This window comes from Melospiza georgiana, chromosome 2, assembly GCF_028018845.1.
Source record: "Melospiza georgiana isolate bMelGeo1 chromosome 2, bMelGeo1.pri, whole genome shotgun sequence".
In the NCBI taxonomy this organism is placed as follows: Eukaryota; Metazoa; Chordata; class Aves; order Passeriformes; family Passerellidae; genus Melospiza; species Melospiza georgiana.
The window spans coordinates 32481708-32496232 of NC_080431.1; the positions used below are offsets into that span (position 1 = coordinate 32481708).

The 14525-nt window shown below is 42.8% G+C and overlaps 1 protein-coding gene across 1 annotated transcript; it reads left to right on the forward strand.

Annotated features, from left to right (window-relative positions):
- The first annotated feature begins 12745 nt into the window (after positions 1 to 12745).
- Positions 12746 to 13720, forward strand: LOC131080494 (2-oxoglutarate receptor 1-like). Its single transcript, XM_058018783.1, has one exon. It carries the CDS (start codon positions 12746 to 12748, stop codon positions 13718 to 13720), a length of 975 nt encoding a protein of 324 aa, XP_057874766.1.
- Positions 13721 to 14525: the final 805 nt, after the last annotated feature.

Sequence of the window (14525 nt, forward strand, 5' to 3'; positions counted from 1 at the left end):
AGCAGAGAGTATGCAGCAAAGCAGTGTCTGATTTGGAAAAGCAAGTCTGTGCTTGAGAAGCAGCAAAGAGTAGGAAAAGCAAGAATATGTTTATACCAGCTGCAAGAGCAAGGTGGGAGCATTGTTCTAAATTTCTCTAAAGAAACATAATCTCTGTTTTATGCTTGTAAATCAAATATAGCTGGAGCGGCTATGTTGTAACAAATATGTAAGCTGTAAATCAGATTTACAGAAAATATAGATTTCTGATTTTCAGAAATACAGCTGGTTTTACCCCTGCAGATGTTGTCTTACAAACACTGATAGCAGCCAATTAAGAATTTCAAATATTTAGAAAGGAAATACAGGGAATTAGAGTTTATCCACTTTGGGAGTGAATTCACCCCCTCCTGATGGCCTAGCCAGAAACATCAAATGGTGTATTTCTCTCTCTCTTTTATTATTGACAGTCTACTCTTGCAGGTAATGATGGCTTGTGTTTTCTCCTCACACATTTCTCCACTGCTGAAGTGCAGACAGGTTTCTCTGAACCTTGCTGCAGGAGGGGAAGTATGGCTGCAGGCATCAACACATCCTGCTCTCCTGCTCTCCCTGAAAGAGCAGCTCCTTTCCAGGTGAGATTGGCTGTCTCAGGGAGCTCCTTGCACTGCAGATAAGGGCACTGTGAAAAGGTGTTCTCACCACATATCTGACCTCTCCAAAGCAAGTTTTCACACTGCTTCAACAAGCCAGTGCTAGGAAACAATTCAGAGTTTATTTTCTGAGTTTATTTATTTAGTTCCAGATCAACAAAGATGTCCTAAGACTCTGAAGCATCACCTCTGTGAGCTAAATGACTTTTTTTGAATGCAAAGCAAAGATTTGCTTCAGTCTTCTGAAACATAACTTGTTTGTGCTGGCAGAGGTAAGAACCGAAGAAGAAGGTCCAGCAAAGCAGCAGAGTTCTTGGAGCCATTCCTGCACTGGGACTCCTCCCACAGTTAGGATAATTAAAGGCTGAAGTAAGTGGACTTCAGAAGACCAGCATGCCAGTGTTTGCTGGCACAAGCACTGCAATTATCTCATCTGCCCCCTAAAGAGGTGTGGGCTTTTGAAAGGAAACCCTCTGTTGCCCTTCTGTTCTGGATGGGTCCCATCCCCTGGTCCCACACAGTCTTGTGGGTGGCAGCAATTCTCTCTCCAGCTATGTGAGCTGCTGAAACTGGGTGCCATTACAGGCAGCAGTCTCATCCCTCATCACATCAAAGGGCTAAACTGGAGATGGGCCCAGAGAAGGGTTACTTTTGTGGCTCTAGTGAGCTGAAGAGAGGAGCCCTTTGGGCTGCCAGATGGGTTTTCACTGCAATAAGGCACATGAATCAATGGCAAAGATGTCACAGCACAGAATTGGGAACCAAGGAAGAAGAGTTAATCCTGAAATACAGTTGTGCCAACTGAGGTTAAATTATATATTCTCTATCTGTACTGTAAGGTGTGAATGATGAGTCTGAGGGATGCTGGCATGGGCTAAGGAGAGGTATCTGCAATCTGAAGCAGGGCTGCATTTGGTATCTACTACTCTGTTTCACATTCCCTGTGGTTATCAATACCTCTTTCACCTGTCCTTGCCATGATAGCTGCAAGAATTACTTCAAATAAAGCACATCACGTGCAAAAATCTCCTGTCTTCATCATTCTGAAAAAATAAAGAATATTTTATTGAAGAAAGAGTTATTGCTGCACAAAAGTCTGTGATATGAGGTGAAAAGTGAAAAAATCTCTAAGGGAGTGAAGAAGCTGGATTTGGTCAAGAGCAGATGAATCTCTGCAGCTGTGCTCTTTCACCAAGTAGTTGCCTCAGGGTGGCAGTTGACGTTAAATTTTGTACAAAATTTCCTTTTCTTGTGTGAATTAAAGATATCAAAAAAGAGAGAGAGATGACCTTTATTGTAGGACCCTCTTTTTCCATTTTTTTTTTTTTTGTGAGGATTTTGTAGATATTGAAGGCTCTTCAATTGGCTTGCAAAGCTAAAACCACACACCTGGCCTCAGCTGCAGAGAAAGTCTTCTGTTCCTGTCTTCCTGGGATCCTTGAAATGCATCACCTCATCAACACAAGTTTCCACACCATTGCTCCCAAGCAGATATTTAAGGGTGAAATGCTACAGCAAGTGGCATTTATAAAGTGATTCCAAGGATTTTCTACAGTTATAACAGTGACTTAATTATGGATTCACAACATCTATATCATAATCAATTCACACACATGCACACAGGCTGAGGGAGATCTATATCTGTGCATGTAAAAGTACCCATCCAAATTTCCCCTTGGGTTCAGGGAAATAGAACAAATCCCTGAGTGTTTCTCCACAAGAATGGATTGCGCCTTGAGGAGAAGGTGTGTTGTGGGGTGTCAGCCTAGGTCTTGTCCCCAAGAAGGAGGAGCTGAGGGAGCTGGGGTTGTTTCAGCTGGAGGAAAGGAGGCTCAGTTTCTACAATTCTCTGAAAAGAGTGTGTAGTGAGGTGGAGGTCAGCCTCTTCTCACACCTAACAAGTGATAGGAGGAGAGGAAATGGCCTCTAATTGTGTCAGGAGAGGCTTTGACTGGATGCTAGGAAAAATTCCTTCTCCAAAAGGGTTGTCAAACACTGGAACAGTCTGCCCATGGAAGTGGTGGGATCACCATCCCTGGAGGTATTTAAAAGATGCGTATAGGTGGTTTAGTGATGGACTTGGCAATGCCTCATAAACTGTTGGACTTTATGATCTTAAAGGTCTTTTCCAACTTAAATGATTCTAAGACTGTCCACCACCTGGGCTGGTAGAGGCAACACTTTGCTGTTACATATCAAAGTGATCAGCAACTTCTCCTTGCTGTCCTGGACACTTCAGCTCAGTCCAGCTGCTGCCATGGTAGTGCTGAAAGTTACCTGTGTATGTGTACTAAGGGAGTGTATTAGGAAAGAAATTGCTCTGCCCAAGATGAGAGGTTCATTTGATCCCTGAATTAGGATTGACTGTCTCAGTATCTAGTTTATTTGGGAAGAAATCAGACATGGTGCTTTCAGCTAATCAAATAATTTCTGACAGAATGCTCCTTCCCTGCAAACTGTTGAATCAACAGAATCAAAAAGTTTCATTGGATGCCTTTAGTCTATACAAGAAGTTGATAGAAACCAAGTAGGCAGAACACAGGTTAGAACTTTCCAGGTAACCAAGCAGCCCCAGACAGAGAGCAGGGGAGCTGATGATGGACAGGTCTGCTGCATCCTCCATCAGGACGGTCCAGCGGAATCCAGCTGCTTTCTTAGGATGGAGAAGGTTTCCATCTGAAAAGTTCTGTAGGAGGGCAGAACACACACAAAACTTGGTATTTTTGAGAAGCAAAATTTGCTCCTTTTCTCAGATTTTGCACAAAAGCCAGCACTAGTAGGAGCTGTGGCTAGGCTGCTACTCCAGGCAAGATAATACTGATGTGAGTTTCTAGGAGAGAAGTGCAAGGCTCAGCTCTAGGATATTTACCATGACAAAATTTTTCATCCAAGTCCAGATTATGCAGTGAGCTCACCCTTATTATATTCACTAGCAATTTGGGCAATGGAGTAGAAAGCATACCCTTTAGGCATGCCAATGACAAGTTAGGGGACTCCAGGCTTTCTGGTAGACAGCATTGGATTCAAAGCAATTTACAGAACATGGAGAAATGGTCTAGAACAAACCAGAATGCAATACAATGAGGACAAATGCAGAACTTATATTTGGAGATTAATCAAAATTCTACAAACTGGACTATCTGCTTAGGCTGCAGTACTGCAGTAAAGAATCAAATGGCTGCTCAGGACACAAGCTGAACATCAGTCAGTTGTCCTCTGCTGTTGTGAAAAGGGCAAACAGCAGAATGGGTGTAGAAATAGGCACAGGGTTCTATTTTTCTATATTTCTATAGTTCTATATTTCTATAGGGTGTAGAAATAAGGCACAGGCTTCCAGGTAGGATGGTTAACCCTACTGCTTTTGTAATGTGTCTCCTGGGGTGGCATGTCTGCTCCAGTCCTGCACTTTGAGAAGGAGGGGGACCTGCTGGACAGGGAGCAGAACAGAGGTTCAGGAAAATGAAACAAAAAAGTAAAATTTTGTGAGATTGAGGGTTGTTCAATCTAAGAGAAGGGCCACTGAAGGAAAAGGGATGGTGATCACACACCTGACCTGTATCTGGAAAACAGAGTGCCCCCAGCTAGAACTAGATCAGGAAGGTGTCAGGCATGAGACAACTCATCCTTTGGGCACAGAGAAGCAGAGTAGTAGTTTGGTAGAGAGGGAAACTTAAAAGACAATGGAAAAGCACCTGCTGGGACTGCTAAGAATATGACCCCATCTGGGGCAGCAGATGGACTGCATGTCTTGAATTTCCTTCTATCCCATCTCCTGAAATGCCATGGGAAATACCTCTTTGAATCATGACAGAGGATTCAGGAGAGACCATCATCCTGCTGCATGCACCAAGACAGTCCCTCAGAGAGGGGAGATGTCTGTGCTCAGGCCTTTGCAGTGACTGTGCCATGAAAGCCAATGCAGTAGATGCTGCTGAGGTGGGTTAAGCTGATTTAAGAAGTCAGTGGCAATGCACCAGTTTAGACCTCCTTAGAAGATGATGTGAAAAACCTGATAAAAGTCTGGTTAGAGAATCTCTCCTCTGATCCTAGCAAGCCATCAGTCATGACAATACGAAGCAGGAGAGTTGTATGTTGGCAAAATGCAGAGTAGTGGGTAAAAAGCCCTACCCAAACAGCCTGAACATGCATTTCATTTTATCAACAACTACTAAGCAGTTGTCTTTTAAAAATCAAAAGCCAAGGTCAAGCACAGGGAGCTTTTTCTGTCTTTTCTTGTGTCATCTTCTGTCCCGTGGTAATGTGACTTCTGTTTCTCTATTATTGAAAACCTCAATAAATACAAGAGTATTTACTTTGTTAAATACACATTTAACAAAGTGATGGTGTTTTAGCTGAAACTCATGCCTTGATGGAGACAAACACGATACATCAGCTTACAGCAGAGCCCCCCAGCTGACCCAGGTGTGGTGAGTAAGCCCAGTGCTCTGGTAATTCAAGGCCTGCAAAGCTCAGAGAGAGATCCTGAAGCACTTGGTGAAAGGTGGCATAGACAGGCAAAGCAAGAGAAAGTCTCTGCAGAGAATAGCACCTCCCTTTCATATATTTGATTTAGATGAAAACAAAATAACCAGAGGGAAAAAATAGGTTAAAAAAAATGAAAAGTATGAATTCACAGGTTCAGTTTGAATGAATTATCTCTTTGAAGGCTATTTTAGCAATCTGCACCTCCACCCAGTCTGAATTGCTGGAGATCCAATTAATGGCCTGGGGATCATAATAAGCATCATTTAAAGAGAACAAGACTCTTCCAAATGCAGGAAAACTGCATGTCTCTCAGGGTGAGGCTGGCAGAGCTGCCTCTGCAAGGAAGAATCAGAGGGAGCTACCTTCCTGCTGACAGAGCAGCTTCTCTGTCATGAGGGATAGAGTGGGAAGTGCTTGGGGTGAGCAGCCTGAACACCTTCCCTGTTGTACAGCTCTCTACCTGATAAAAAGGCAATTTGCTCCACCTTTGGCACTGTGGCTAAGTGATGATTTGCAGGGCATTTCCTTGTGGATTTCTGCTTCTGTCTGTTTTGTCAAGGAATGTCCTCTTTTCAATTTGAGCAAAAATTACTTCTGCTTACTGCATTATAATATTAAAATTCTGCCTGATAATTTCAGGCACCTGTTTACCCTACCAGAAACGAGTGCTAAACAACTGCAACAACTAATTCACTATACATCCTTTCAGTAACTGTATGAAGAAAAGAATTAGGTGATCTTGGGAGATAAGTTATATTTTGAAATATGAAGTGTGTCCTGAATGATTGAGCTCCCTTCCCTGTCCTGTTTGTTCTGCTCTTGGCAGCAGCCCCACTGGAAAAGGCTCATTTCCAAAGCACTAGGGTAGTTTCCAGAGGTGGGAACTGGAGGGGTTGGGGCTGCAGATAGGAGCAGACATGGCTGGTGCTGGTAGCAGGACCAAGAGCCAGGCAGGGCTTCTGAGGGATCCTTGCCAGTATCTGCCTAATGAGAAGCCTTATCTTTGGCTGTGTACATGAAATTCATGTGTTGAGGGCTGTGATGCTACAAGTCACTTTCTGAAGACAAAGCCTTATTAGAGTGACCAAAGGCAAAGGGCAGACTTCCCTTCACATGTGCCACAGCTTCCTGCAAACAAATTACAAGAGCAGCAGCACCACAAGAGAATATCTCTTCAGTGACTGAAAACTTGCTTGTACCCTGGAAGCTACATCAGCAGCATCCTTTGCTGAATCCTCTACTGACACATTACTGAACACCAAGGAGCCAGCTTTGTCTTGGAACTGAAAAAAACCCAACAGAATAATGAGGCAGCAAATTGGTCCTCTCTGTTTCCAGTCCCACTGAACTGGGTCATTTTCAGGAAACAGCCTATTACCTGAAACAATTATGGCTGTTGTCACATCCTCAATGAGTTTAGTTTGGTTTTTAGTGTCTGCTGGGAAAACTTTAACTGGTGCAGCTGCTGTGTTTAGGGCCACTTCATAGCTGGGTGCTCCTGTGGGGCTTTTTATTCACTGGTTTATGCTCTTGGCAGTGCTGCACCAGAGTACCTGAGCACATGCTGGCTTTGAGCAGATAAATTGTCCCATTGTCTTTCCTCTCCCTATTTCCCATGGGGCAACACACCTTCTGAAAGTTTAGCCATCATGTAGGGGCTGCAGGAGATTTTATCTTCTATGCTCTGTAGTCGATGAGCACGAATTCACTTTGAGGACTAATATTAGGCATAAAAGAGTGTCTCAGATGCATATGGGCTATTTTTGGAACTCTATCGAGCTACTTCTGCTCAGCCAATGTGGCAGCAGCACTGTTTATTCCAGATTATATATGTAATTTTCCTAAGGTAAAATATCCCTTTCCAAAAGTTTTCATTAACAGTCTCTGTTTCCTACATAATTAGGTGACAGCATTTAACTGTGATTAATTTAGAGTTACAGTGCATTTAGGGATTAAAAAATGCTGCCCCTACCATTCTGTCTCAGGGAAGAAATAGGAAGGGAGAGCTGGAGTTGATTTCCCCATGTGATTGAGACACACAATATCATTCCCGACAGAACAGAGCATCTCCCAGTGGGTGGTCTGATAACAATGGTAATTAGGTATTCAATCACACACAGAGTAAGATCAGCCAAACAAATGCATGTCTGCTAAGGGAAATAACCCATGCAAAGATTATGTGTTTACTGAACCAAAAGTAAAACGTGTAATGAAAGCTCTTAAGACTCTGGAGCCTAACCCTTGCCCAAAAAAAAAAAAAGCCTGTTCTCCTGCGTAATTATTAATCAGAGCCATTTCTACTGCACCACACCGGGTGCTGTCATGCCTGAAGGTCTGATTCTGAAAGGAGTCTTTCACTCATGCCTGTGGATTTTAGGTCAGGTTTTGTGAAATGAGGATGGCCCCTGTGCTGGTTTGTGGACCCTCATGCCTGCAAAGCCTAATTACAGTTCAGTTCAGCAGTGATGGTGAGACACAACAAAAAGCCCTGCTATGGCCTCTTCCACCCCAATGCCCACAAACGCCAACAGCCAGCCCATCCGGAGGAGAGAGACATTGTCTGGAACCAGCCACAAAGCAAAATAAAAATACTGGGCTTTGTTCTCCATTTCTGTATTTCAGACTGGAAGTTTTTGAAGGAGGTTGTGTGGCCCAGGAGGGCAAACCCATCACCCTGCCATCACAGAAGGAAGAATACAGTATGAAAAGATGATCCTATTTGTGATATGCACTCTCTGACAACTGGCTTTGCCTATAGTGCAAAGTTTCAAGAGGAAACATTTCATTAATAATCCTGCCACTAACTCATTCCAGTTTCCTTTCTATACAGTTACTAAGAGCAGCATTAATACATTCACATGAGCTGCACAGAATTTTATTATGTCAGGAGAAATACCAGCCCCTCTGACTAATTAATCCAGCCTACCTGGAAGGCTGTTGAAACACAAAGTGGGTGCTGCCCCTTTGGAAGTGTTGCTGGAGACCGGCTTCAGCTGGTGACTGATTGCTGGGGACAGTGAGAGAAACACAGCTTCTCACCAGGAACCCCTGCACAGCTTCAGTGCCAGCCCCAGCCAATCTACCTCTGCTGTTGTCCCCTTGTCCCCAGCCAGTCCCCACCACTGCTCACCACAAGCCCTGGAGCCCACACCCCCACAGAAAGAGAAATCACCTGTCACAACAGGGCCATATACAAGAATAAGAAAACTGGTTTGGCCTCAGCCAGCTCACTTATCCAACACATCCCATGACTGCACAAGCACTGGGGCTGCTGAAAACATGTGGTTTAGGGTGACAGGAGGAAGGTGGTGCTGCCAGCTCTTTTGACTGCAGTGTGCAATTAGAGTCACTTAAGCTGACTGTGGAACTACAGGGTATTTTGATTTCCCTCCAATGCTCGTAGAGGGGAGAAGGGTGAGGACAGCCTTAAAGTGCAAAAAGCCCCTTGTTTTTGTGAAGGATCACAATGGAATGCCAGCGGGCAGACTTAAGAGGTCCATGGACATAAAGTGGAGAAATGGCTGGTAAAGAGAAAATGTCCACAAACTGAGGAGTTGAAAGTCACACTATAGAATCATCCCTTATGCATATAGATCCCACATGATGCCAGATAAGCCATTTAAACATGTGGTCCTTGTTAGTTTATTCTCAATTTCCCTAGTGCCTGACATGAGTCCTAGGGCCAGTTGCATGGCTGAGATAGAAGCCAATGTTTCCAGAGGTCTCTGTGCAATGAGGAGCTGCTGTGACCCTGGTGACAGATACACGGAGAATGCAGGGGTGCAGTAGCCACAAGGTCTCTCCAGCTGATGATGGGGCAAGATTTGGGCAAGCTGAGGAGCATATCTCCATCTCCATGCAGAGCAGCTCTGTATGAGTTGGCTTTCTATTAGTCACCGTCTCCCAAGATTGGTCTGAAAACTTGTGTTTTATTTCCTTCTCTTCTCCTGTCCAGAGTTGGAAATGCAGAGGTGCCCCGAGGGTCTGCTTGAGACCTCAGTGCACCAAATCCCTGTCAGGTCTGGGTCACAGCACCAGGCAAGCCCATTTCTGCCTCACCTCAGGCGCTGCCAGTGCCAAGGAAGAATAAAAACCAGGCACTGCTGCACAGGTTCCCCATTGCTCAGGGGTATAATGGATTAAGTAGTGAATGCATTAAATGATCCCTAACTATAATCAGCTCCCTCTGTGCTTGTAATGCTACAGCCTCATACAAATGGTTTCTAATGACACATGCAGTGCCTAGGAACAGGGTAATAGCTATTTAAACAGTTGCTGATCCTTGAGCTGCTACATGACAGTGTATTTTACAATTATTGAGAAACTTTGGACATTTTTTAAAAGTGCTCTGGGCATTGACCTAGAGGAAAGCTTGGTTAGATGAGAGCAGAGAGGGTGCCCTTTCCCTAATGGTAACAGATAGATAATGATCTGGTTGTCAGACAGTACTGTTGCCCTAGTCCTGACTGTCCCCATTACCACCCTTCCCTGCAGTATGATTAACAAAACAGATAGCCAGCTCCCAAATCCTGCCCAGTACAGGAGAGCCAAGACACTCTTCTGAAAAATGCTCCTGTAAGTACATACATACATAATGTTCAGGCATGAAAGCTTGCTCATTTTGTACAGCACCATAAACTCATCAGTGAGAAAAGACCCATCAAATGTACCAAGACAGAAAGGCTGCTGGCCACACTGGGCAGCTGGAGCTTCTGTGCATGGAGCAGGTTGCCAGCTCAAGGGCTGAAGAGTGCAGTTTCAAAATCCAAGATGCAAGGTCTGTTTTTAAATAATAATAATCTCTTTTGATCTTGTTCCTCAAGCTAAGGATAATAATGAGATTTTTATTCAAGAACAGTCTTTTGGCTCGAGAAGCACAGAAAATTGCAGATCTTGTGAATTATGAAGCCCAAAAGCAAAAGCTCAAAATAAAACAAGTTTGCAATTTCAGCTACTCCAGTAATAACCAGCTAACACACTGTAGATATTTTACTCAAAAATAAGCAGAAAGAATGCCACAGTTTCTGAAAAGCACATCATGCCAAATAAACATTCATTTATTTCATCAGATGAAATTTTTACTCTGTTAGAAATTTGATTTTAATGAAGACAGTGTGTCATAACACTTTTCACCTGACCTTGAAGTGACAACATTCCTTGTTCACTTTGGTGATCAGGTTTCACTTCACGGGAAATGGAGAATAAATTTAATTTCATCTTTTCTAAGCACATGCACTCACACATACATGGTAATTTAAATGTGCTTTGCTGCTATTTGAATACTAGAGGTCTGCATCAGCACACAGAGCTGCTGCCAGCAAAGCCTGATCTGCCCACTGAAGGCAAGGCAGCGTGAGTGACAGAGGGCAAAAGAGGAGCCCTCCAGACACCCAGCTCTAAGAGCTGACACTCGAGCCAGCAACTGAGGTGTTCTAGCACCTTCCTAAATTCACAGCCACATGGAGCCTCAGTCAGACAGGGAGTGAATGTATATGGCTGCAAAGCCATACTAAAACCTGCTTCACTGCAAGGAAGACGTAAATACATTTCATTTGAGCTCTTTACTCAAAGCAATATCAGAGGGAGAAGCAGAATTGCAGGTTTTCAGGTAAGCAGTATTTCTCCATTTTCAATTTGGAGGGTTCAAGATTGTGGTGAAGAACCGATCAGCAGTGCAAGAAAGCCAAACTGGGGATAAATCAAATATTCTAGTAAATTTGTCTAACATGATATGAAATATACTGGAGAGGCATAAATGTGGGTGACAGTGGTATCACTGAGCAGCAGAAAAGAGAGAAAACATGCACACCCCTAGCTTTTGTGGTTGTAAATCTGGATTGGTTTAAAACAAGCTTGACAGCCTTTCCCTAGCTCATCTTTTACTGCAAAGCTTCTATACCAGATCTAATACTCATGTTAAAAAGTATTAGTGTTTTAACTAAATCATGGGGAAACTGCTCAGATTTCACTCTAAAGTGCTTCTGAGTAACAAATAGATTAATAATCTCTTAATTTGATTAAAAGATAATCATCTTGCTGACTTGTTATGATCAAATAATGCTCATTGTGTCCCAGCTTTAATGAGTGGGTTTGTCAGAGCAAATTGGTCATGTTCTATCAGTTATAGGGATAAGGAAGAGTCATTCAGGTAACATGTTAAATGCCGTGAACTGAATCACATTGTCCAAGACTGAATAAGGTACAATCCTGTCTTTTTTCCAGGCTTAGTGGGGTTTTTTTTGGGTTTTTCTTTTTGGTTTGGCTTGGTTTTTTCTAATGTGTTGATTTCACCCTGGATGTTTAATGTACCATTGGTTAAGTTTAAAGATGCTGTTTCTGAGACAAGAGAGAGGATCTAGGCTTGGTAGTACCCTGCTTAGCACTTTATGACCTTTCTTTAGAATATTTTCTCACATGGAATTGGTTAGAATCTGGAAGAGTGGTACTCACCTGAAGTGCTGAAGACGCAGTGGCACAGCTCTTGCCTCACTTGAGGTATCCAAGGCTGAACTAGTCCCCTTGGGCTACCTTTTGCATCAGTGGAAAGAAATAGGTATGCCAAAAGAGTAAATGATTTATCTCAGAAACCTCAGTTGTGGGTAGATGCATTATGTCTTGGAGGAACTTACTTCTCTCCTTTGATGATAAATTGGGGCTTAGGAGGACTGGCTCCAATTTAAGCATTTAACTTTCTGATACCTGAAGTTAGATGGTTTTTATGTTTGGTTACCATTTTTTCAGGTTAAAACACTACCAAGAAATGTTATGTCTTTAAATCCCTGTGGAGAGATCCAAATTGGCTATGTCAGACAAGAAATCATTTCAGAGACAAGTCTACCTGGTTCCCATTGGCAAAGAATGGGGAACAAGCATTCCCTCTGTGCTTTCCATTTTCCTTCTGCCTTTGAGAGGGAACAGTCTTTAACAAATTAAATCAATTTTATGCCACTGTGGAGCTTCATTTAAAAAAAACAAACCAAAGCACAATAACACCTCTCCCCCCAAAAACAACCCTCCAAAACACCAAATCAAAAAGTTTATCCTAGTTTTATACTCTGATGACTCCAAGAGAATAAAATCATGTTCAGGGAACAATCTGTCAGGTTATAGGAGCATCAGGTCCTGAGATCTGTAACTAAACCTAACATTGTTTGGCTTTCATGAAAGCAGAATGACATCTCTGTTCCATGAGCACAAAACACTGATTAGCTCAGAGTGGTGAAGATAATATATGGATATGGTTCTACTTTCTGAAAGGTTAAGACTAGTTCACTTACAAAATCTAAGCCCAAACTCCTTCTAGCTCTCTGAATGTGTGCTGCCTACTCCTGAAGATTTGCAGATAAGCAGTAATTGTCTTCTTCAATGAAGGAGGCTAAACAAAGAAAGAGTAAAATTAATAATTATCAAAATTAAATGTAAAAGAGAGGAAAAGGTGAAATTAAACATTTCAATGGTGCTATCTAGGTCAGACTAGGTACATTAGCAAATCCTTATTTTCACTCACTACTGTGCCTTCTCAAATGTACATTTTCTCCAGCAACAAAAGGTTTAACTGGCAACATTTGTTCCAACAAACCAATTAAAACTAAATATCTGATTTTTGTCTTAAGGAGACTTCTGCAAACATGGCATCTGAATGCAGCAGCAATTTTACTGCTCAGGCCAGCCCTGCAGACCTATTGACAAGCGGCAAGGATGAAGATTTCTTACAGGTGCAATTGTATGTTGCCATCCTTTACAGCCTAATCTTCCTGGTGTGCTTTCCAGGAAACATTGCGACAATTTTTGTTTACTGTTTTAAGATGAGGCCCTGGAAAAGCAGCACCATCATTATGTTAAACCTGGCTATCACTGATCTATTGTATGTAGTCACACTTCCTTTCTTCATACACTACAATGCTAATGGAAATGACTGGATTTTTGGAGACTTCATGTGCAAGTTTATTCAGTTTTGTTTCTACTTCAATATGTACAGTGGTATTATCTTCCTTAGCTGCTTCAGCATCTTCCGCTTTTTGGTAGTTGTGTACCCAATGAAATCCCTTTTCCTCCGGAAGCGGAGATGGGCAGTGGTGACTTGTGCAGTCATTTGGATGATTTCCCTGGGGGCCCTCAGCCCCTTGGTCGTCCTGATTTCCCCAAGAGACAGGCAGAACAAGACCATCTGCCCAGACCTGGTTGCTGCTGAGGACTTTGTCACAAGTCGCTGGTACAACTGGGGACTGACCGTGTTTGCCTTCCTCCTGCCCTTGCTGACGGTGACCCTGTGCTACGTGCTCATCATTGGCATCTTGGCCACTGGGCTGCACACGCAGGCTAGCTACAAACAAAAGGCTCGCAGGCTCACTGTTCTCCTCTTGCTGGTCTTCTATGTGTGCTTCCTCCCCTTCCATGTCTTCAAGGGGATTCATCTGGAGCTCCGAGTACAGCCAGTTAGCTGCCACTTGAAGAAAACTGTCCTTTTAATGTTTACTATAACTAAACCTTTAGCAGCATTAAATACTTTTGGAAATTTGCTGCTCTATGTAGTGTCAGGAGATAATTTCCAGCAGGTAATACTCTCACTCTTCAAGTTTTGGACAAACAAGAGTTTGAAGTAGAAGAGATTGATGCAATTTAACATTTACGGAGGAAGGATTTAAACCTGCCCTCAACCAGCCAGGCACAACCTCCCTGCCATTAGAGTACTCAGGCTAACCCAGCTAGTGCCAAAGGAGAGTCAATCTGTTCTGGATTACAAACTGATCATCAAAGGAGAAAATTTATGATTAAAAATAAAAAGTTTTAAATAAAATACTAATAAATAAAGTGTGAAATTCTCAGAAATGTTTCTGCGGTTGCTTCCTGAGTCCATGGTAGATCTTTTGGAGAATGGGCAGTTCTGGGAAAAAATATTAGTCTATTAGTGGCAGATACAGATTGAGGATGGGAGTAATCCTAAATTAATTTTATTAACTTAAAATATAAGTGTAGTCTGAGCTAGAGACCTGTCTGTCTTTCTTCCTAAGCCATGAAGAGCGGTAAGACCCTCTGGAGATCAAAACCCATCTTAGGCCTGGAAGTGCTTCATCTCACCTCCCTGGAGACATTGACAGGGTAAAGGTATGCATATAGCTAATCACCTTGTCCTCATTTTATAATTTTCCATTATAATGGGAAGAAATAGGCCATTTTAGAGTATGATTCACTGAATTATTCTTGATGTTTGCATTTGGACAAGGTGAATTGTGACCTACAAGTGCCTGTTTCTCTCCACTGACCGCAAAAGGTAAGTAGATCAGACACAGACTCAAATGTTCGTGCCTGCTTTTAAGGAGCTGAGGCACAGCTCTGGTACTGACTGGGATGGATCTCTCTCCAGAGGTTGCTAAAAGTGCAGCTTACACAGTAAGGCTCCGTTCAGTG